The sequence below is a fragment of the Mus caroli genome, unplaced genomic scaffold, assembly GCF_978045245.1.
Source record: "Mus caroli unplaced genomic scaffold, Mus_caroli_1 scaffold_11, whole genome shotgun sequence".
NCBI lineage: Eukaryota > Metazoa > Chordata > Mammalia > Rodentia > Muridae > Mus > Mus caroli.
Window position 1 is genome coordinate 87,649,387 of NW_028227266.1, and position 24,686 is coordinate 87,674,072.

Genomic DNA, 24,686 nt, shown 5'->3' on the forward strand with positions numbered 1-24,686 from the left:
TCAAGAGCCTGGCTTGCTATAAAAGGGTTGTTTGGCCTCTAGGGGCTCCCTCTGATCCTTTCTGCTTTCTCTGTGAGGACCTTGCCTCTGGCCTCTCTGTCTCCCCCCTCCCCCCCTGCATTCCTGATCAGCTTCTTCTCTTCTCTTCTCTTTCTTCTCTTCTCTTCTCTTCTCTTCTCTTCTCTTCTCTTCTCTTCTCTTCTCTTCTCTTCTCTTCTCTTCTCTTCTCTTCTCTTCTCTTCTCTTCTCTTCTCTTCTCTTCTCTTCTCTTCTCCTCTCCTCTCCTCTCCTCTCCTCTCCTCTCCTCTCCTCTTCTCTCTCTCTCTCTCTCTCTCTCTCTCTCTCTCTCTCTCTCTCTCTCTCTCTCTCTCTTCCCTTCTCAACCTGTCCTTTCCATTCCCAAAAGCTTCATTTTATACTAGACCTGTCTTATGGCTGGTATCTGCAGGGGGTGTCTCAGCATGGGCACTACACTGCATTTTACAAAATATATCATTACTGTGATAGAATGTGCAGATTTATGACCCTAGAGAGCTTTACATGCTAAGATCTCACGCAGTTATAGGTACAAATATATCTTCGAAGAAAATGTACGTATATAACATACATTTTTATCAAAGCTATCATTTTTGCAGCCCTGGTGATCAAAAAGCCTTGTACATACTTTACCCCTGGGTTATGCTGCTAGACTACCTGTATTTATTGATGAAGGGATGTGTCTATGTAGGGAGCCACATGTAATTGTCATGAATATCCAGAAAAGCCCTGCCTTCAGAATTTAACAGCAACAATTTAACATGTACACTTATTATTATTATTATTATTATTATTATTATTGGTAGTGCTGGTGATAAAGCCCAGGACTATATCCATGCTAAGTTCTATTTATTCCTGCTAATTAATAGTTGGTGAATTCATTGGTTTATGGTGGTGATTCTCAAACATTATTATGGGTAGGGATCACCTGAGGACGATGTTAAGATAACCATTTGGACTCCCTAGGTCTGAGGATGGCTCAGGATTCTCCATGTCTCACATATTTTCAGTCGAAAGTGATTCATACACCACACTCATGTTTAACTATTGGTGAATGGATATTACATTGGCACACTGACATGGTCTGTAAGCATAAGGAGGAAATCCCAGATGTAAGTGAATCCAGCGTTTGTTTACTATTCATGATAAGATTCTATTCATCTATGTTCTCTCTCTGCCACCTTGCTTTGTCTCCAGGCACTTAGATCTTATGGAACTGAACTACATATCCCTTAACACGGGTGCCAGAGATCGGAACTCAGCTCTCTCGTGCTGGTGTAGTTGGTCTTTTTACCGACTAAACTATCTCCACAGCTCTGAAAAATTAAAGGCTGGTGAGAAAACAGCTACAGTGTACTTACATATTATAAATAAATAAATAAATCTTAGCCGGGCGTAGTGGCACACGCCTTTAATCCCAGCACCTTGGAGGCAGAGGCAGGCGGATATCTCAGTTAAGGCCAGCCTGGTCTACAAAGTGAGTTCCAGGGCAGCCAAGAGCTATACAGAAAAACCCTGTCTCGAAAAGAAAAAAAAAAAAAAAAAAAAAAAATCAGTCCTCGGGTATTGCACGGTGACATGGGGTGGTGTTATAAATCTGAGTCAGTGCTTCTCAAATCTACTTACTTTATTCTCTGCTCCATTCTCAGTCAAACGTCCTGTTAGAGAAAGGCATTATCTGTCTCTGAACAGCAGATTCCAACAGTGGCAACAGCGGTTAAATACTTCTAGAACAACGAACAGTCTGACTGAGTCCTGAGCTCTCCAGAGAGGGAACATCCATCTCCAGAAAGGGCCTGCCATATGTTATAAAAGCGGCCCCAAAATCTATCAGTAAGGAGCCAACTGGTTGAAAAGGAGAGGAAGGCACTTGGTGGTAAAGGAGAATGTTTGATCCATTGACCAGGAGGAACCAAGAGTCTTCCCGTATGATGTATTCGCATGTCTGGCTTGCTTTGCCCTTCTGAAGCTTCTCGAGTCCTGTACTCCACAATTAGATGAATATGGAGTCCTCGACTATAGTTGACAGCCTTTGCTAGATCCTCTGCAGAAGCATGGCGACCTTCTGTGGTCTGTGAGAGAGGGCAAGCATACTGGGCTGCGTGCACAATCCCCAGCTATCAAGCACGAAGGGTCCAGGACGCCACAGCACGCTGTAATCTGCCACCACAGGATAGGAGTCTGCTCAGATGCCTAAGTGGCCTAAGCACCTCTGCAAGTTAACTGAGGCAGGGGATTTGGAGTCCCGCCCCATAAGCTCCGAGAGTGATGGGCGTGGCCAGGGCGGTGCTTGCCAGGAATGGCGGCGGTCGCAGTTAACAGTGCCAAGAGGGGCCTGCGGGCCGAGCTGAAGCAGCGCTTGAGGGCCTTGAGCGCGGAGGAACGGCTGCGCCAGTCTCACCTCCTCACGCAGAAGGTGCGAGAAGACTGCCCGGAGTTAAACTCCGGGAAGGGTGGGCTCGCGAGTCTGCGCAGGCGCACCTCCCCGGGGCGCGTGCGCGTTGTCAGGGCGCGCGCTCCGCCGGCAAGGGCGGCTCTGGCTGGCCCTGGAGCTTCTGAGGGAGTGAGCTGAGCTTCCGGGCAGGTTTGGTCATTCACAGAGCTATTTTGTTATTGCTGAGAAAGGCATTGCAGCCATTAGGAGCTGTAGAGACTGTGGAATCACTCTCCGGTTTAATTGAAATCCATTCGCATGTGTTGAACACCTAGTAAACCATTTTTTTTTTTTTAATGTGTTGGTTAATAGAGATGACAAACATGATTGTCGTCCCTAAGGGATCAGAGGATCTAGCAGAGGAAGGAGACAAATGGAACCATTGTAGGGCTGGGAATATGGCTCAGTGATACAACTGTTCAAAAATGCGCTGTATTTTATTTGTCCATACTTAGAACATACATGGAATTTGGGTCTGTTTTTCTAGCAGTTTTAAATCGCCTGTACCTTTATTTTGGAAAAACACGACTGGAGTTTTATCTACGGGGAGATAACTGTTGATGCTGTGACTTCTGCGTTCTCTGCACAGCATTCATTACACCTTGGGTTGCTGCTTCTGAGTTGGGGTTGTTTCTGGTACTTATTTTCTGGTTTTGTCTCTTTTCTTAGTTTTCCTCACCTTCCTTAAGAGTATATCCTCAACGGAATTATTTTAAAGAAAATACCTATACGATTGGCACTATTTGTAGTTGAAATGTATTCGTGTTTTGCTTCCACGTATGTAAGCCCATTGTGTGTGTGTGTGTGTGCCTGGTGTCTTAGGTTAGAAGTGGGTGCCAGATCCTTTGGAACTAGACAGAGTTCAGGAAGGTTGTAAGTCCCCATGTGGGTGCTGGAAATTGAACCCAGGTTGTCTGCAAGAGCAGCATGTGATCTTAAACTGCTGAGCCATCTCTCTAGTCACAACTTTTAAATATATTGTATATTCAACTCCAATTTGGTCCATATTAGTCGAATTTTATTTACTTTATTGTCATTCTGCTCAGTACCTATGGGTTCCAATCTAGAGACCAATGTTTTCATTTATGCATTATATCTTGTGGTTTAGTTATTGTTCTATTGCTGTGAAGAGACACCATAACAATAGCAAGTTATAAAAGGAAGCATTTCATTTGGGCTTGCTTACAGGTTCAGAAGGCTGCTTGCTCTGTGATCATCTTGGTGGGAAGCAGGGAAGCAGGCAGGCAGGTGGGCCAGCATGGTGCTGAGCACTTACAACTTTTTTTTTTAATTTTTAATGTTTTTTTATTACGTATTTTCCTCAATTACATTTCAAATGCTATCCCAAAAGTCCCTCATACCCCCCCCCCCACTTCCCTACCCACCCATTCCCCTTCTTTTGGCCCTGGCATTCCCCTGTATTGGGGCATATAAAGTTTGCAAGTCCAATGGGCCTCTCTTTCCAGTGATGGCCGACTAGGCCATCTTTTGATACATATGCAGCTAGAGACAAGAGCTCCGGGGTACTGATTAGTTCATCATGTTGTTCCCCCTATAGGGTTGCAGATCCCTTTACCTCCTTGGGTACTTTCTCTAGCTTCTCCATTGGGAGCCCTGTGAACCATCCAATAGCTGACTGTGAGCATCCACTTCTGTGTTTGCTAGGCCCCGGCATAGTCTCACAAGAGACAGCTATATCTGGGTCCTTTCAGCAAAATCTTGCTAGTGTATGCAATGGTGTCAGCGTTTGGAAGCTGATTATGGGATGGATCCCTGGATATGGCAGTCTCTAGATAGTCCATCCTTTCATCGCAGCTCCAAACTTTGTCTCTGTAACTCCTTCCATGGGTGTTTTGTTCCCAATTCTAAGAAGGGGCATAGTGTCCACACTTTGGTCTTCATTGTTCTTGAGTTTCATGCGTTTAGCAAATTGTATCTTATATCTTGGGTATCCTAAGTTTGGGGCTAATATCCACTTACCAGTGAATACATATTGTGTGAGTTCCTTTGTGATTGTGTTACCTCACTCAAGATGATGCCCTCCAGGTCCATCCATTTGGCTAGGAATTTCATAAATTCATCTTTTTAATAGCTGAGTAGTACTCCATTATGTAAATGTACCATAATTTCTGTATCCATTCCTCTGTTGAGGGGCATCTGGGTTCTTTCCAGCTTCTGGCTATTATAAATAAGGCTGCTATGAACATAGTGGAGCATGGAGCACTTACATCTTATCCACAAGGTGGAGGTAGTGAGAGTCCTGGGTCTGCCATAGGCTGTGGGCAAAGGAAGTCTGGCTCAACATGAGTTGGTAGCTGGTGTTGGTTCAAACTTCTAGAGTCTTACACTTATTTTAGGCATATTTAAACATAGCACATTTTGGGAGAAAATCTCCTCATTATAATTAACTTAATTCAAATTCAAAGAGTTTATAAATAATATGGCTTAAGCCATACAAGGGACATGTGTCAAAGATGAATTCTATAGATTGACTCCATGTGACAAGTTAAGGTCTCGGTGTAGTCTCTGTCATATAGATAGTGCTAAGGTCACCAGGTTATTAACCACCTCTGCTCTCATTTGTAAAGTACACAAGACATCTCCCATAAAGATGGGCTCTACTGACTGAGAAGCAATGCTCAAGATAGAGGTCTAGGGAGGATAACTGAGACAAACATAAATCTGGAGGAGCCATGCACGTGTGGCTTGGCCATACAGACAGTTCAGATGTCAACAGGCTATTAACTAAATTCATTCCCAGCCTTCTGGATGTAAAACAGGTAATGTATCTTTCCCTTTGAAGAAACAACTGTGTGAACCTATCATGTTCATTGTCATTCAAACTGTTACATCTTGATTACTGGTCTTCCTTTGTATCTTTCAGAAATTCTTTTTAATTAGATAATAAAAACTCTAGATTAATCTTTTGTGTCTCTTAACTACTTTTCTTATTTTTTTCTTAATCTTTCTCCCTCACAGGGCCTCCTAGATTGTTTTCATTTGGCCAATCACAGTTTTAATGTCTAATGAGTACTCCTTAGGTCTCTTACTGATTCCTTTCCCTAGCAGTCTATTAATGTTTTATAGATTCAGTTATTGTTTTCAGTTTGTCTGTGAAGACTAATTAGAATTTAAAAATCATCCCCATCTTTTGAATTACCTGTTTGTCACTAAATCATTTTTCCATTCTATTTTTTTATGTTTAAAAAAATTCTTCTATTTTGTATTTTGTGTGGTTTTTCAAAATAGATGAAAATCATTGATCGGCCATGCATATTTCTGTCTTTTGGGAGTAGTGAGCCTTAACTGAGGACCTTGTACATGATAGTGGATGAAACCCCTGGCCCTTGGTATTAATAAATATGCATTTTGAATAAAAGTATGTTAGCTACAAGCTTTCCTCTGTTTTTGCAGATACTGTTTGGAATTCTAAGGGAAGAATGGAGTCTGCCCACCTCCTGTGTCCATGTTTTAGTGCGGCTGTGTCTATAAATACTGGCTCATCTTCCCTCTGTCTTATAGGAATTATTATCTTCATCCTCCCTTCCTAACAGATAGCATGTAAATGGGCTGAGGAGGAAAGGCAAATGCATGTGCATAGTCTCACACTGATTTTACCTGTGTGTCTTATTGCTTATTTATCTCTTGTTTTTCTACACTCTGCTGTAAAGAGACTAAGAAAAGTACTTTCTTATATGGTAAGCGGTGTCAAAAGCCTCAGGCCTGCTCCAAATCTGGGTTTCCATTTGCTTCATTTCTGCCAACAGCTTCTGACAGCTTCGCAGGGTGGACTTCCTTCCCTGGCCTCGCTTTGCTATGCTTTGCTTAACTTCCCTCTCCCCTTGCTTTAGATGTAACTTTGCTTTCTTTCCCTAAATCTCTCTGTCAGCCATCTTTGTAAGCTGCCCTTGCTTTATCCTTCTTTCCTTAGCATGAAGGACAGGGGGGAACAGAAAAGGAGTGGACACAGAAAGGGAGTAAGGGGCCTACTTCTGAGTCTGGGTAAGTAAGTGCTTAGGACTTCATGAGCACAGCTTAGCTCCCACTGTCTGATGAGCGATTCCACTAAATGTGGATTCTTGCAGCAGGAGCCTTTTGCCCCCATTTTAATGAACTCTGTGAGCACCTAATTGAATGGAATGGCACTGGTTGAGCTAAGAAACCGTTACCAGCGTGTTCTCTGTGGGAGCTTGTGGACGGATTCAGAACCGCCCTTTAGGATACATAGGCACTGACTGACCCGGGACTCACCATATAGACTGAAGTGTTGATGTGCATCCCTACAGATGTAGCAAAGGTTCTGCAGAGCCCAGTAAGGTTAGGTCTCAGTGGGACTTAAATGAGGAAAATCAATGGGAGAAGTGTCCAATGATCCAAGGACTGGAAATTTTGTGAGATCCCAACTTCATAGAAAAAAATACCCCCCAAATCCTCGAGTAAGTCCCTGAGGTGTACTGTCAGGAACCGGAAACTGGGTTCTTATCTGGGATCTGAAGATAGACAGCTTTTCATTCCATGACTTCTTAAGGAATTTCTATAGGGTCAAGCATAGGCATAGTGGAGAGAGGAAGGAGTCAAGTATGCAATTCTTGAGTCTTGAAATAAAAGCCAGGTATCAGGATGCAGTGTCAGCTCACGACACCAATCCTTGAAGAAGGCCGAGACAAAAGGGAGGAATTGGTAAGAGAAGTTACTAGTTTATGAAGAATTAAAATTGCCATCATTTCCCACTTAGGTGATTGCCCACAGTCAGTATCAAAATTCCAAAAGAATTTCCATCTTTCTGAGCATGCAAGATGAAGTTGAGATGAAGAAATCATCAAGGACATTTTCAAACAAGGCAAAATCTGCTTCATCCCTCGGTACCAATTCCAGAGCAATCACATGGACATGGTGAGATTAACGTCACCTGAAGAAATCGCTTTATTTCCCAAGATATCTTGGAATATTCATCAGCCTGGTGAGGGAGATGTTCGGGAGGCCTTATCCACTGGTATGGCATCTTTTCTCACATCCAAACACTTACCTTGGTGCATCCTCTTTCCTCTGATCTCGGAAGCTAGCATGGTCATACTTGGCTAGCTTGGGAGAACTGATATCTTTGTATGTTTTGATGGTTTCACTGGATTTGTTTTTCTTCTCATAAAAATCTTTTCTCCCTCACCCCTTTTGTGTATTTTGTGAGACAGGGTGTCACTATGTAGGTGAGGCTGGCTTCAAACTCTCAAAGTCCTACCTCCCCAGTGCTGCGCTCATGGGCATACACCACCTCTCTGGCTTCTACCAGATATCTTTATCTATTTCTTGGTCAGATCTATTGTATGCCTAGGAAGCTAAAGCCCAGTGCCTGGAAGGACTCACCCTGAAGCTGGAAAGACAGAAATTTTATGTTAATAAAAGTATCTCAACTTGTACTCTACATTAAATATAAGCGTCAAATTAAAAAAGACATTCAACCAGATCAGGGGTTGGTCTTGCAAATGTGCACCCCCAGCATGGGTTTCTTCATCATCATCCTCTTCTCTCCATCCATACCATGTTTGTGGCAGCAGTGGCTTTTGCTCCTGTGATATAACCCAAGTTGCTGTGGAGTAGAGTATGAGGCTTTAGAGTCTTTCAGCTGTGGTATGAGGCAGCGAACACTCCCTGAGCCAAGCCCCCACCCTGCACTGTTGTTTGCAGAAAAGTCTGCTGAGCAGGCACACTTTCTGTTATCTCTTCACATCACACTCAGTGTTCAGTTTTCCTTGCATCAGCAGTTTAGAAAGTGGCAAGTTCAATGCTAAAGCCTAAATCAAGCTTCACAGTGATGGAGGCGAGCCAGTTGGAGCGCAGATCATCTCTGCATCTCTGCGTCTCTGCAGATCATCTCATCATCTCACCTTTGCTGTCTACTCATCTTCCTGGTTTGCCTTTGTTATCTCACCTTAGAAAAGAGTGAACTTGTAGCCAGAGTTGCAGTTACAGATTCTCAAGCAAAACTTTCCTGTAAGGTATTCTTGTCTTAGGTTTACAGGATACTAAACCAGCTGGTAAGTGAAAATAGAGGGGCTGTCTCTTTACTGAATTTATCCTTAAAGTGAGGGCTGCTTAGACAATTTGACTAGCCGGGAGTTTTTCCATTGCGAGTGTGTAATCTGGTTCAACCACTATCAACTTGGCATAAGCACAAGGGGTTAACATTGGTCCAGAAACTGAAGACTACACAGGCAAGGCAGCTTCAGTGTCTCTGGATTAGTGTCCTTAGACGTTAATCTGTCTTTGTTGAGACTCTTTTTGTATCTATGTTGGTTTTGTGTTCACTGTGGCTCATGGCAGCTTGGACTTATAACACCCTTCGAGCTAGAATTCCCAGCAGAAAAGAGCAAGTCTGGTTTTCTAATAATCCCAATAAAATTCTGGTCCTAGCTCTTATTGCCTGAAGTGGTCGTCCCTGAGTTAATCACTATGCATAGACACAAAATTAGTTTATTGGCTCAAGCCTGGGTTGTATACAACTGTTCCTGACTGTTTTCTGTGACTGTGGAAAATACCTGTAGCCACCTCTTCAGCCCTCCTCAACCACTGTTTCTTTACTAAGACTGTGTGTTTCCTGTAGAATTATAGCAGAGAGTAGGCATGGGTTTATCAACATCTCTCACAAAGTCCTTATATATATATTTTAATGAAAACTTTATTATAGAGAACTACCACAGAGTCGTGATATGCATGAGAGCAGGCCAAAGAAAATTTAATTGTGTCACAAATTTGAAAGTGTTTTTTGTTTTTTGTTTTTTTTCCCCTTTGGTTGAGAGGGGATCTCAGTACAAAGCCCAGGCTGGTCTTGATCTCACAATCCATATGTCTCAGCCTCCAAGGCTTATAGACCTACACAGCCATCTGGCTGGTAAATAGTTATTAAGCACTTAGTTCAGTGGTTCTCAATCTTCCTAATGCTGTGTGACCCTCTAATACAGTTCCTCATGTCGTGGTGACCCATAAAATTATTTTTTTTCTACTACTTCATAACTGTAATTTGGCTACTTTAGTTTAGTGCTGTTTCAGCTTAGCCCATACCACACCTTAGCAACCTTTGGCCTGTTGCTTCTCCGATACGAATTTTCTTTAATTCTTTTCTTCTTCCATGGAGCTCCAAAACAGCAGTATTTCTTCCAGTGTCCACTGCCTTACCCAGGCCCTGCGTGGATGCCAAATTGTTGAGGCCAGCCTGTGGCTCTCATGTCTGGGTTCGAGCCTGGGAGACAACCTGGAGCTGAAAGAAAGGGAAACTAGGTGGATGTGTGAGAGAGAGATGGAACCAAGACAAGATTCTGATCAGGGCTCAAATGTTTAATAATAGTCTGGACTTTATAAAGAGGGAAGCCTTCCCCAGTCACACCAAGTTTCCTGTGATGTTGCAGAACAGCCTTTTAGCAGAAACTCGCCAAATTCACAGTTTGCTGATAACTCAGGAAAATCTCAGAGAACTGGTTAGGCCTCAGGCAGGTGGCAGGCAGTGTCACATCAAAGGAGAGGGATGAGAAGCAGCACAGCAGGTGGTCCCCCCTCAGTGGCGAATGGTCTGAACCAGCCTGCCTAGAATGCAGAAGGGTACACTGTACTGAGTGTTATTGAGTCTTGCATGGTGAGGTTTCTCCACTCTCACCTTTCAGCCTTACTTCCCGACTCTGACTCTTGATGCCATTTATATATTCTTTGACATGATTAGTACCACCAACCTCATTGTACTTCATGACCTTAGTCTTGGCTATTTTAACATCAACTTGACACAAAGTAAAGTCATTTGAGAGGAGTGTGCCTCAGTGGAGAAATTGCCTCTACAAGACCAGGCTGGAGGCAAGCTTACAGGTCATTTTCTTAGTGATTGATGTGAGAGGGCTCAGCCTATTGTGTGTGGGGCCATCCATAGACTCATGATCCTGTATTCTATAAGAAAGTGGGCTGTATAAGCCATTCAGGAGCAATAAGCAGAAGACCTCTATGGCCTCTGCATCAGTGTTGCCCCCAGGTTCCTTCGCTGTTTGAGTTCCTGCTTGGCTTCTCTCAACGGTCTGTGATTAAGGATATGTAAGCCAAATAAACCCTATCCTTCCCAAGTTCTGTATGGTGTTTCATCACAGCAATAGTTACCCTAAGTAAGAAACCCTCCATGGGGACTTTCCATGTCCTGATGGTTTCCTTGGATGCCAGATTCCTTCCCACCTTGGGATTTGTACCTCAGAGTATTGTTCTATCTTGTTAACATTGTCCTTCCAAACCACAACCCCCTCACCATCCGCCCCCCTGCATCCATCGTTCTTTTCTTAATATCTCCTGACACTTCTACAAGGTTTTGATACAGCAATTCTTTATCCTGGTAAACTGGAGGCTCAGAACGTCTGCCTCTGTTTCTGTTTCTCTGTGCACGCTCCCTAACCCCTTTCAATGCTTTTGAAGTTCCTGAAGCCTCTGGGTGTGCTGTACTTACTGGAGCAAAAATGGAGGGTTTTGACTAGTAATAGCGCCTCCTCTTTTTCCTCTTCTTTCTTTTTATGGGTGCATAAGACTCTTCATCATCCGAAGATGTTGGTGGCGCTAAAAATAATACATCGACCGCTGGAAATAGAGTAGAAATAGGTTCAAAATAGTAAATGAGTTGTGGCACAAAGCTCTGGGACCCTGTTGGGTATTTCTTGCAAGGATCAAGTTGACCTTACTAGGTGAGTGACTTCAAACACATGCCCTACCTTTCTTATATCAACATTGTCTGGGGAAAAATTCTATTGGTTTTTATTTTGTTGGTGGCAACTTTTGGACGTTCCCTTTGGGTCTCCTCTTACATCAGAAACAAAGCTTTTCTTGCTGTCTGTGCTGTGACCAGCAACCCTGTCCCCACTCTGTTCAGCTCCCCTGCTTTCCCCAGTGGGGCAAATACAACCCTTCCCCACAGTTCCACAAGGGAAGGCATGAACCAGATGATCTGGTAAGATTCAACTATATCTTACTGGGCATGTCCCTAAGCAATGTCCCATTGTATACACTTCCCATTTGTTTTTTGGCTGTCCTATGAAATTTTTATGGGATTCAAGTGAGGCCAAATTTCAAGGGAAGAGTACAACTGAATCAACTTAGGCACAAAATGGGAAGGAATGCAGGGAACCACATATTAGATGGTTAGGTCACATCTGGTGGCCAGTGCAACCCAGTTGGCAGAATCAGTAACAAGGTAGAAGGGTTTTATGGGTTACTAAGCACCAAGTACAGAGTCACCATTTTACTCAGGAAATAGGGAAGAGGGTGGGCAAGACTGTGGATAAGAGACAGAATTAGGGTGTTCAGACAATGTGGCCTATGAGGTGGGCTCCTGCATCTCTGTGGACACAGGGATCAGAAAGAGGAGGAGTCCTTGAGATTACACAAGGCAGAATCAATGCATCCAAAGTAGAATACAGGACAGTATGTCAGACAGACAAACATCCATCCATCCATACATACATACATCCATACATACATACATACATACTTTTCAATAAAGGAAAACCTGACCCCACTGCAGGGGTTTCACAGAAGACTTTGGGGAATATACTCTCCATTGATTCATACTCTGACAAGAGAAGACAGGTGAGAAATGTACTAAGCATGAAGTACACAAGAGCCCCAGAGAGCTCAGAGGAAAGTTGTGACACACAGGAAGACAAAGCAAGTAGATCTGATGAGACAAGGCAGGAAAATGAGGTTAGGACACAGGTAGGAGGATAAAACCAGAAAGGACACTGGAAATATAATACAAGTGGCCATGCCTTTTAAATCCTGGAAACGTATGTGCCCACTCTGAACTAGGGATATCTGAAGAGGAGGTCATAGATGGACCAGAGTTCTAGATTCACTGTCAAGTACGAGGCCAGAGTTTCCAATGCAGGTGTCAACATGTTCTGTGATCCATTCACCCTACAGGTCAGTTTAGTGTGAAAAGCACAAGCTGGAAATGAGCTCACATATATCCTTCCCTCTATGCTTTTCCCCTTCTGATACCTTCCCCATATGTCAGTATAGACTGAGAATGCAGTTACCTACCAGGAGCAACACTGTTCGACATTTTTCTGAACTCCCACTCCTGTACCTCCATCGCTTCTGCAAGAAAATAAACAGAGTGGCTCACTCACTTCTGCCTGCAGAGGATATAGCCACATTGGTTCACACCAGATTAGCTTCAACTTTCCACTGGCTCCTCGACTCCTCATGTTACAGAGGGTGCTGCAGTGAGGCCAGACCACTCACTCTGCCATCCACCCATAGAGTGCCCTTTATAGAGAGACTTAACAGGCAAGAGAGGACCATAGAGGTGCTGTGATAAATCCTGCAGGACCAGCTGGAAGAGGATTTCCTTCTTCGGCATTATTGGGCCCACACTTCATGACCTTTGTATTCAGGTTCATATCAGTGACTATAGAGAGTTGTACTCGGCTGATAGTTCTATCCTAAATCAACAATCAGAAGTGAACGCCAGATGTCAAACAAGCAGTGCACAAGGAGGTCTCCTAATTACAGTCAAAGGATTGGAGCTTTGGCATCATCAGAGGCAGGGAGAATGCTTTAATTTTTAAATTTATTTCAGCTGTATTGCCTGCATATGAGTGCCTGTGTACCATATGCATGCAGTGCAAATCAAGACCAGAGGAGGGCATCAGATACACTGGAACTGGCTTTATGGATGGATGTAAGAAGCAATGTGGGGTGCTGAGATTAGAATCTCAGTCCTCTGGTAGAGCAGTCACTGCTCTTGCTTAAAAAGCTATTCCCCCAACTCCCCTGCCTCATCTTTAATTGCCAGTGGGGTTTGCTGTGCCTTGCTTCTATACATTACCATTACAGCTGGAAGGAGAATCAAACAAACCTACATCTCACTGATGCCTTTCCCACTGCCTCAGCCTGGCAAGCAGAATGTACAACCCGACTGCTTCATGAGCCCCTTTCCTGTTGATCTCCACAGGGCATTCTGTTACTTACCAGGAAAATTCTCTGTAGTATCCAGAGCGTTTTGTTCCTTTTCCATATCCGTGTCTCCCACCTCGGCTATACCTGAAGAAAATCAGAACAGAGTGTGCCACATGAAGTCACACTGGCTTGAAATTAAGCCCAGTTCTGCTTGGGATTTTCCATGGAGTGTCTATGCCAGAACCAGTAGCTCTCATTTAACTTTCAGCCCTTCTTCCCAAAAGGGGCCTGGAGTGAGGTCTCTCAGAAATGAAACCCTAAGATATTTCCTGAACAAGGGAGGGATTTCAGATACTTACAACTCCCTATCAGGGTGGAAGCCATCTGCAATCATAAAAAAGAAAGTATTATCAGGATTGGCTCATATTATATATGTCACAATGGCCTGGCTTTCTCTGGATGATTTAGAGAACAATAGACATATATCGTATGGTGCTGCAAATGACACAGGTAAAGATGGAAAGAGTCTTTCCAACAGGGAACTTTCCAGCCCATTTATATTGCAGGCACACAATCCTTAATAGATCATCAAAAGTCATTTTTGAGGGAACTGCCTCTGTGGTTCAATTTTAATGAATATGGTGATGGCAATCACACCAGAGAGCTGGAGATCCACTGGTAAAACAGACAAATAAACAAACAATTCTCTGAATTCCACAGAGAAAACCAACTTTCAAAAAGCAACACAATTGGAATACAGTTAGACCTGCATTTCTATAGAAGACGAACAAAGGCATTCTTACAGTTTGTCTTGATTCTGGAACACGGATACCATGTGGGAAATCTAGGATAAAACAGAGTATCTGTCAGGTTGTTAATAACTAGTGATTATAAAAGCCTCAAGGAACATTCTCAATTTGCACATGAGTATATGGAGATAGCTTGGGCTGCTTTGAGTCCATTCTCCACTGTAGAAGGATGTTCAAAAGAGGGGGAAAACCAGAACAAAAAGATACCTAGGATCCTTGTTCCTTAACTAAAACCCCTTTAAACAATACAAAAGAAATCCAGCTGATCCACACTTTGCGTTATTTGCATGTAAGTTTTCAGAGCTGATTAGTTGGTGTTTTAAAACCAAACAGGAGACCCATACATACATACATTACACACAGACACACACACACACATATGCACACACGAATGGTGCTCAGAAGATATGAATTTGAGAGAGAACAAGGTAGGCGGTATGAGGATGGTCAGAAAGAGAAAAAAGAAATAGGACATGATTTAATTTTAAAAAAATTTTAAAGCTCAGTGTGTGTAATTGTTTACACTAGATCTGTGCCACTAGCAGGTGGTTTTCAGAATTGCCCAGGACTTTTCAACTAAATCTTTCCTTGGTGATTGGCAAGCAAGTTTGGAAAATCTTATTTCTCACAGTGCTATTATCAAGTGTACTATAGTACTTCAGTAATTTTATTTTTATGTTTCAAGTCAGCTTCTAAAACAAGTCCAAAACCTACTGATATAGCCACCTTAGGGTCCTTCATGATTGCTTTTAACTTCAAAGGACTGTGTAAAAAGACCAGACACAGCAGGGAGCCTTCGGACTTTTCACATGAATGCTTTCAAGCATCTGTGGCAACATCTTAGTTTACATATGCAGTTAACTGGACAACAGACACAACTCTTTATGGATCGGCAGCACCTCTGAACTACATGCTGCACTCTCAGCCATGATGCTATTGTCTTCAGGTCTTCTTAAATGAAGGAAGCAAGGGCATTCCAGAGCATGAACGGACTCATATTTTCACTTTCTCTCTGTATACAGTTTTGAGAGCCAGGAATTCTTAGGTTGTTTTCTGAAGCAAGGATGATAACAATATCCAGGCACAAATGCCAAGGAGACCAATGAGATAATAGACTATAAATTTCAATTAAAGTGTGAACTATGTCTCCTATAAACCATAACACCACACAGAATCTCATACATTCAAAATCACAGACCACTGAAGCACACAACCCCCAGCATTCTCTGTGTACACAGTCTCACGGAAACCTATGCAGAAACTTGACTATAAAAGTATATCTAGAAGAACCTTAAAAAAACAAAACAAAACAAAAACCCAAAAAACAACATGTTGACTTGCTTCCAGAAATAACAAGTTGGTTGGCCCATCAAAGAGAAGCCAGTAAGAGATGCCAGACCTATCTTAGCAGTTACATTTTCTTTCTCAGCAAGGAGTTAAATAATACTTACAGCTTTGGTATTCTTCCCAGGACCCCTGAAATTACAGGAAAAAAAAAAAGACATTATGAGGACCACTCCATGTGACTTGTAGGCACATGTCTTTATTTCTCTTCCTTGGTACTGAAAAGGCATGGTTCTGCCAACATTGGTAGATGGCAAAAGAGATAAGATATATCTGTGACAAACCCACATCTTTTCGTGAATGATGCATCTTTAAGTCCCATTCAGTCATCAACTGCAAAGTAGTCAATTCAAGGAAGTACATCATTTCCAAGAGGGATGGGTGCTAGCATCCATCCTGGACCTGACTGTGCCATTCACAAAAGCTCTTTCCCCATAAGGCTTTTATTGGTAAGGGACTAATCTATCATTCCAGAAAACAGAGCATAGTATGCATAACAATGCTACCATATTTTGAGAGCCAAACTCAAATGAAATAGGAAATTCAGACAGCAACATTTCTATTTTAGTCAAAGAAAAGTCACCTTACCTCATCATGGTATTCGAACTCTTCTTTTCTACAAAATATCTCTTTAATGTCAGGTGCACTCTGACTTTCTAGGAAGACAGAGTAACTGTTAGCCGCTGGTGGCTGTGGGCCATGGCTTCCTTAGAGAACACTGCTTAACTTATACAACAGGATGTCTGCGCTGTAAAGGCTAGATTGAGTGGCTACTGGAGCATCCTCAGTGAATGCACTGAGTCAGTGAAGAGCAAGGAAGAGAAGGAAAATGGAACACTTACACTATGATGAGAGCAAAAGATGACAGCAAGAAAGTCTTCCAATGTTTCAAGTCTCTTACTCATATCAATCACTTTTAGACCAGAGCGTTGGTCTTCTAAGACCAAGAAATATGAGTTTAAACTTATGCTAGGTTGCATCTAGTACGAACTCTCAAGGATAATCTCTCAAGGATCAGATAATCCAGGGTACCCAATGGAATATGGCTTATAGAGTAGCAGCGGTGAACATAGAAAGTAAAGACTATGAAAATGTCTCCCCTCTGCAGTACATCTGGGTACCCCAGAATACTGGCAACCATTGAGGCTCACAGCAAACCAGAAGGTGAGTACTCAAGTACAATGAACTACATGGCATTTAACCTTCAGTGGTGTCATGCTCCACTCCTCAGCTCAGTGCATGGACTACAAAGGACAGTCATATAATCATGGAAAGGACTGCCTCAGAAATTGTGTTGGAGCAGGACCGAGGTGGGGTTATTGCATAGCTTTTCTCTGGAACAGACATTATTTTTAGAGTGGACCAATAGAGCTACATAATTTCTGTCCTTGTACAAGAAAAGAATTTTCCCAAGTAATCTGCTGCTGAAAGTATGGACTGACAATGTTTTTCTGGTGGTTTCCTCAGAGGAGAATGAAATCACAATGAAATGAATATTGTAGATGATCTACATGCTTCCCACATTCTTCTGACAATCTTAAAACCCACACTCATGGAGGACAATGTACATACACATACACACACACACACACATGCACACACATACACACACAGAGAGAGAGAGAGAGAGAGAGAGAGAGAGAGAGAGAGAGAGAGAGAGAGACTCTTCTAAGTACAACCAAGACATGAAGCTTTATGTCTTTCCCATTGATATTGAAGCTCTGTTCAAATAGGAAGGTAGTGCTTAGAATTCTATATTCTCTGGTGTATTGAAGCTACCCCCCAACAGAGCAACAGAGTTCCAGAACGAAGTCTAGGATACCCTTGTTTCTATACAGTTAAAACTTATTCGAAAACCCTGGACACACTTCGTGAAATAGCATAATTATTCTAAATTCATTCAGAAAGTCACTAAAAACGTAAGATTTCAAACAATAATTTCAAAGTAGACAAAAACCATTCATTTTATAGCAATGTCTTGTTTACAAAAGATGTGTGGAAAGGCTAAATCAAAAATTATAAGTTTAAATGTACACACAAATGTTCATAGAAAAGAGTATACTTTTGAGTTACTCTATACAGGGAATAGAGTATCTCAGAAGCCATGTGTTGCCATATAAGCAACCAAGTGCTAGGAGCTGGAGAGATGGCTCAGAGGTTACGAACAACTGTTGCTTTTGCAGGTTAGCTGGTTTTGATTCCCAGAATCCTGATGGTGGCTGCATGTTCATCTGCAACTTTAGTTCTAGAGGATCTGACCTGTCCTCTGACCTCTGTCTGCACAAGGCACTCACAAGGTACATACACATAAACATAGGTAGGCAAAGGGTTTATACACCACAGAAAACTAAAGCTAAAATATGTTTAAAGTCCAGTGTCTGTGAGTCCATGTGTACGTGGGCATGTAAGTATCCTCAGCTTGTGGCATATCCATGCCTTTGAGTGAGTACCTGCCTGTGCCCATTTTCCTGGAGACCACAAGAGAGTATCCACTAGTCTGCTGTGTTGTTCACTTCTCTGATTTCTTCCCTTCAGCAGGGTCTCTCACTGAAGCTCAAGTTAGGCTGGCAGAGATGTGCTCTTGTCCCTACCACAGACAGTGCTATGTTTATAAGCACAGACATATATGTCTGGTCTTTCTATGTGTGTCTTATTGATTCAGACTCAGGTCCCATTGCTTTCATATCAAATGTTCTTCTTTCAGAACATTATCTGCATACAGAATGATGGTGTCATATTTCTAATGTCAAACACCACATATCCAGGGTGTTTGTAAATAGAGAAATATTTTGATTTTTAACATTCTACATACATTTTATGGAATTAAAAAATGAATCATTATCCATTTTATTTTTTTATAATAAACATGTTTCTGGATGCTATAGTATTTCTAGGACATCTAGTATACTTTTGAGTTCTTTGGATTAGTTTTTGTTTTTCTTTTCTTAATGTCCTTTCAAGGCAGGATTTTTCTGTGTAGCTGTCCTGGAACTTGGTCTGTAAACCAGGCTGGCCTTGGACTCAGAGATACACCTGCATCTGCCTCCCAAGTGCAGTGTGTGCCACTACACCAGGCCATTCTCTCTTCTCTTCTCTTCTCTTCTCTTCTCTTCTCTTCTCTTCTCTTCTCTTCTCTTCTCTTCTCTTCTCTTCTCTTCTCTTCCTCTCTCTCTCTCACTCCCCCCTCTCATTTCTCTATCTCTGTCTCTGTCCCTGTCTCTCTGTCTCTCTCCAGATGCTAAGGAAGTCAAAGATCCCATGTATTGCCAGGCGCAGAGGTCAGAGTTAAGGTGGTACTGATCAGGAGGAAGATGTTAGAGAATGACAAGAGAAAGAGGTTATAAGGTATTAGGAGAGTGAAGAGGGTGGGCTGAAGGAGAGGCCTGGGTCTTTATGGAGCACACTGCTTAGAAGCAGGAGCCCCCGAGATTACAGTGAAGACAGAATCTATTCAAATTACACAGATGACCAAAGCTAGCAGTACACAATGAGAATGCAGGAGAACCAGATATATCTCCTTAAACCTATTGAAGATGTTTGGAGGAAACAGACTTCTTATTCTAAGAGTGAAATATACAAGTACACTAAAGCATAGAAGATAGACAGGCAGTGTCCAGATAGATCCTAGGAGGGCTGAAATCATGTTCCTAAGCCCTAGTACATGGATATAACTAGTTCATGGGAACTATCAAGTCCACCCTCTGCATCTTATACATTGATCTCAGAATGCATGAAAAAAAATGCCCAATGCTGGGCCAAGTCAAGGTTCTTCCCCACCCACTAGATCAGTGGTTGTAAGACAGGGCCAGCTCTCTAATCTCCATTGTCTTAGTCATGTTACATGCCAGTTACTGCAGGGTGAGGAGAAGAGACTACAAATGAACTAAAAATCACACAGTTGACCTTTATTTCCCTGGCCAAGCTCAAAAGTCTTTCTGCCACTTTAGCCATGCCATTCTCTGGGTGCCCTTGAAACAGGTCTAAACATTGACCTGTGGCTATAACGTGACACCACTTTGGGCTCCTCTCTCTTTATAGATGCTCCACATTCTCAAGCTAAGGCGCAAAATAAACCTTTCATCTCTAGGTTGTTTTTCTCAAAGTATTTTTTAAAGGGGATGGAAAATAATTTAGGTATCATCTCCATAGACAGCTACTGCTTATCCTTATGCCTCTGAAAGAGGAAAATCAGAGAAACTTTCCGTTTTCCTTGTCCTTACGATTTCTTTTCCACTCTCTCATTCTCCCAAACACAGAGTGTAACATGACCACTGCTGGGACCCTCTCCCACTCAATCTGACCAAGAAGGATTTTTATATAATTCACCTTTACTCTTCAGAGCTAATCCACATGGATCACTCACACGTGGGGGCAAGCAGAACCGAGAGTGGCTCACCTTGTCCTGCCTACATCAGGTGAAGCACACTGGCTTATCCAACATGTGCCTTGGCTTTCCTCTAGTTCATGTTATTCAATGAGAGCTGAAGTGAGCTTTAGGTACATTTGTACATTTTAGGGTTGCATTTCTACTGATGAGATAGATACATTAGCATTTTCACGTATTAAAATATGCTAAATCTGTTCAGTTTTACATAAGGTACACAGATATTCAACTACTACAGATTACTGAAGCAAATCCTCAGTATTTACAGTACCTGTTTTAATAGTTGGTTGGGTTTCTTTGGATGTACCTTTAAGGGCTGAAGGTTTCTCCGGAGCCTGGGAGGGACTTGAGTCCTTCCTATAAAATTTTCTAAAGAATGAAGAAACTGGGAACACATTCACAACAGGGAGAGTTAGATTAGCTTTATGGCAGCAAAACAGAAAATAAATTATGCTTGTGTGTTTGTAAAAATGACCTCATTCCCTGTTTCCAGTTAATCATCAGCGTCAGGATGGTGCTTCAGGAAGGTCACTGCAATATCTACACTTGTGTGGCTATGACAATACAGCAAGAGCAGCAGGACTTGAGTGTGTTATGGGCATGGAACAAGATGGGAGCCATATCCATCTGAGAAACACAAGTATGTGCAACGTTGCTCGTATAATTGTTCTTTTCTCCATGCTTTCTTTCAAACAATGTAAGTTTCAGAAGGATTTCCCATGAGGATTTCAGGTTTCAAAGATAACTCTACATGGTAAACCATAAGGAAATGCTCATGTATAGCAGAAATGCTCTTTGTTTGTTAAATATCAGATGTTTGTCAGAAATGAGGTTTGTTAAATACCAGAGGAATTAAGCTAGACTCTGGTGACTGAATTCAGAGTGAGTATTCCACTGGATCCAGGTCGGGGAACATGACTGTTGTTGAGTTTTCATTTTTTACTTAATCATGGCATTTACAAGTCATGGAGAACATATGGTATTGCATTAAGAGAGCTGGGAAATATAGAATATTGTACAACATCTTATTTTTCATCTTTAGCTACTATACTATATTCTTTTCATTGGGATCAAATTCTGACAGAAGCAGCTTGAGAGAGAGAGAGAGATGGTCTCTATATTTCAATCACTGACTCAAAATTGGAGTTTTATCCAAAAGGAGTGGAGAACCCTGGCTTAGTACAACTATGTGGCATTCCTTCTACTTCTTCTGCCTCTGACATGCCTGGCAGTGAATGATTTGGATCAACAGGAATTATAGATTCTTGTATATTTCTCAGAAATACTTAGACTCCAAATTATTTTAAATCAAGTTGTCACATGAGATGTTTTGGCAAAAACAAAATTTCTCTTCTATTGACTAAACCTTGATGTCTGCAACATGACAAGGCATGAAAGGTGATCTGGCATTTGGATGATATGTATGCATGTTGCTTTCTAGATGACAAACATCCTCAGCCACTACATGGACAACCCAGATAAAGTGAAGCTGGAAGGACAGTGTGGGACATTAAGTGGTACATTAAGTTTATACCATACCTTCTCTATTCTGACTCTTCAAATTCCAGTTCCTAAAACCTCCTTTTCCAGGGAGCATTTGCCTCAAGCCCACTCTTTATATGTACTTTTTTAATTTCCAGAATGCCTTTGATACAAGATTAGGCTTAGAATACCAATGTATAAAAGGATGAGTTTGAAATTTATGATTCTCTTTACTCTAGTTCAGGAGATCTGGGTTCACACAGTGTGCCCCCATGGGCACATATTATAGTCCGTGGGATCAAAACTAGGACCGTTCACATACTAGGAATACACTAAACCAACTGGACTATACATCCTGCCCACTTTAGCTCTCTATGACAAATTCTTTTCAAGTCAAGGGCCTGACTGTGAAGGTACTTTAAGACATCCAGCATCCCAGCCAAACACTGCCTATATAACTCAGAGTTGCCTATATAACTCAGAGTTGCCTATAATGTTGCACTGAGTGCTCAGACTCAACAGGCAGCATGAAGACTGACCACCAGTGATAGAAGTAATATTGGAACTCAAAATTGAGCTTACATTTAAAGAAGTATATATAACAAAAGACTGATCCAGCACTGCCCAATAACCAAGGGCTGACTGGAGTTCTTAGTAGACATTGCCCATAAATTGTCCATGACATTGCTCTTTGAGATCCTGTTAATGTTGTCTAGTCTGTTAAGCCTTTTCATCAGTTCTAACTGTAATGAGACATTTCTATTGTAAGTCTAGTTATCAAACACACTCATTCTATTTATTTTAATGTAGTGTCTTCCTACACTCAAACCCTCTGATCTGATCAAGCATGTGGACTTTCTCATCTTCTATACTTGTGAACGTCTTCAGGGAGATAAAGAGCACTGCTCAGGCTTCTGTTGACTGTTGGTGCTTGTCAGTGCATGGGATCTCACTAGGTGGGGTTACTGGAGACAGATGCTAGGAAGCTGGAACACTCGCACAGGGATTGCTGAACCCTTAATGAAGTATTCCTTAAGCTCTATGGCTACAGAGGCTGATGAATTACCTCTCCACTTTGGGTTATGATTTTCCTGAGAACTGCACAAAGAAAGAAATCTGCTGCCCATCGGTATGGCAAGGTTAAAACACATTTTTGTAGGTAAAATGTGTATCTTCCTTTTTGAATTGGCACATTTGTCACTGGGAGGTGGGTTGTGTAACGGGGATAACTGTCTTGGGAAAAAACCTATGCAGTCACTGCCTGGTGCACAAAACCCACGCCCCTCCTAAACTAAAGGCATTAGAGTTGAAAGCAGTTACTGTAGACACAGGGCCGTGACTGGGTACTTCAGGTATCACTTTCCCCCCTTTTAACTCCCAATTTTCATTCCCAATAGAAATCTTATATCACTGTAGTGCACCAGACAAAAGACAGCTAGTATTTCTACAATTCTTATCTAAAATGTGTCCTGAGAAAGAAATTCCATAATACATACATTTAAATCGTTTGGGTTCCACCTGTAATTAAAAGGAAAGAAAACACTTTGAGGCTCATGAGAAAACATGCTAAGTTTTGTCTGCATAGTTTTTTGGTTTACACTTGTGACACAGCACAGAGTAAAGTACAATAGGAAAAAGACGTAAAAAGGGCTTGCATGATACTTTATGTGATGATGTCACAGAAAACCCAGGCTATGCACTTAGTGGCAGAAACTATTATGTTGCACACTTACATTGACTCAAGGTAAGATCAGACCACCTTTGGTTGGCAGACCAACTTAATAATCCCTTTTGTGAGATTAATTCCTCTATGGGGGCTCCAATTAGTTGCAATGAATGATCATGTTTTAAATGTATTACACCCTCAGCATTCAAATATCCATTGCATGAAGCTTCCCACTACATAGTTTTAGGGAATGACTCAAACTCATTCTAGATGACAGACTCAAGAAACAAGCAGGAGCGGACCCTTAAGGAAAAACACACATTCTTATAGATGGTATGCTTGATAACTTTTGAATAAATATTATATACCATTTGTCTAATGAGGAACTTTTTATTCAGATAAAAAGGTTTCTGTCCACAAACTATGTTGCCCGACACTGGAAGTTTTATGCTCTATTCAGGCAGGAACAAGCTCATCCAACTCTATTTCTTCTTCTTCCCTAAGCTAAAGATCACTAAAGTAACTTTTCTATCTTAAAGAAAAGAAAGGCCTTCTTACCTTTGTCACGAACTCTGATATATGGGCTTCGCTAACTGGTGAAGCTGCAGTGACATTCTCTGCTAAGACGAGGGGGACAGACATTGACAGTCAGCTCATGGTACTGCTTACTACTACTACTTAGGCAGCATCTTTGCTTGGTGAGGATAAAAGTACAAGGACTTAGCACATGTGACTAGACCTAATGAACAGGATGGCTGGGCTGCTGCTGAACTGCTTTCCCTTGAAGGTAAATTAAAGTAAAGAAAGACATGGAGAGGTATTAGTAACAGAATTGTTCCATTTCCAGAGAGGAGGAACCCAAATCAGCATAAAATAACCGGTCTTTGCCATGTAAGATGAAACACAAGTCTTCACATGTATTCCATTTGGAGGGACCACTGTGCCTCAGTTTGCCTGTTGAGGTCAGAGGACAAACTGTGGGTTCCTAAATCTGTACATGGAAAAGCTAACCCCTACATGTCAAAATGCTCAGGAAACATTTTGGAAGATGAGTGGAATGATTCTAAGAGATGGCGGGATAGGATAGATGCTGCTAGATAGTGTCTTCTAGACATGAAAGGGATGATAAACACATGAGATCTCAATACAGTTGTTCAAACAGGGCCTGCATCATGCCAGCATCTATTGACTGACCACCTTGGATCAAGAACTATGGCTAATCAGTGATGAGAGAGAGAGAGAGAATATGGAATATGAATCAGTTTTCTCTAGGGGTGAACCCCCCTCATAGCTTGATTTCAAATTAGCAGCACTAAACATGTATACCTAAGAGCAACATTAAATAAACTCAAGTGTTTATGTAGCAATAATATTTATCATAGAAGAGGTCATATATTTGAAGGGGAACATGGGATATGTTGGACTGGGGAGAAGGGGGGGTAGAATTATATAAATAAAGTAGTCGCATTTAATTCTCTAAGTGTAAATTAAAACAATCTTGCTTTTCCATGTCTCCCTACTTCCTTCCTTCAATCAAGGTGTAGATGCTGGACTTAGACTAGAAGCCTGCAAAACCCAGAATTTTCCATTTTTTGGCCCTGACTCTGCTGGGGTAAC

The 24,686-nt window shown here is 41.9% G+C and overlaps 1 protein-coding gene and 1 pseudogene across 2 annotated transcripts in view; one reads left to right on the top strand and one right to left on the bottom strand.

Moving 5' to 3' along the window:
* Window positions 1-2,335: 2,335 nt before the first annotated feature.
* LOC147002095 (5-formyltetrahydrofolate cyclo-ligase-like) lies at window positions 2,336-23,638 on the top strand (annotated as a pseudogene). The gene is made up of 4 exons (XR_015044459.1): window positions 2,336-2,452; window positions 7,206-7,463; window positions 20,415-20,561; window positions 21,363-23,638. The product of XR_015044459.1 is annotated as a 5-formyltetrahydrofolate cyclo-ligase-like (transcript).
* The window catches only part of LOC147002096 (uncharacterized), a 73,381-nt gene continuing 58,486 nt past the window's right edge, over window positions 9,792-24,686 (bottom strand). The window contains exons 17-27 of the mRNA XM_085827848.1: window positions 23,628-23,689; window positions 22,900-22,921; window positions 20,193-20,306; window positions 16,126-16,193; window positions 15,645-15,669; window positions 14,188-14,228; window positions 13,744-13,768; window positions 13,457-13,528; window positions 12,524-12,580; window positions 10,938-11,065; window positions 9,792-10,045 (exon numbers count right to left, since the gene is read on the bottom strand). Coding sequence (XP_085683974.1) covers window positions 10,962-11,065; window positions 12,524-12,580; window positions 13,457-13,528; window positions 13,744-13,768; window positions 14,188-14,228; window positions 15,645-15,669; window positions 16,126-16,193; window positions 20,193-20,306; window positions 22,900-22,921; window positions 23,628-23,689 — 590 coding nt within the window. The 3' untranslated portion in view covers window positions 9,792-10,045; window positions 10,938-10,961. The remainder of the gene's footprint in view (window positions 10,046-10,937; window positions 11,066-12,523; window positions 12,581-13,456; window positions 13,529-13,743; window positions 13,769-14,187; window positions 14,229-15,644; window positions 15,670-16,125; window positions 16,194-20,192; window positions 20,307-22,899; window positions 22,922-23,627; window positions 23,690-24,686) is intronic.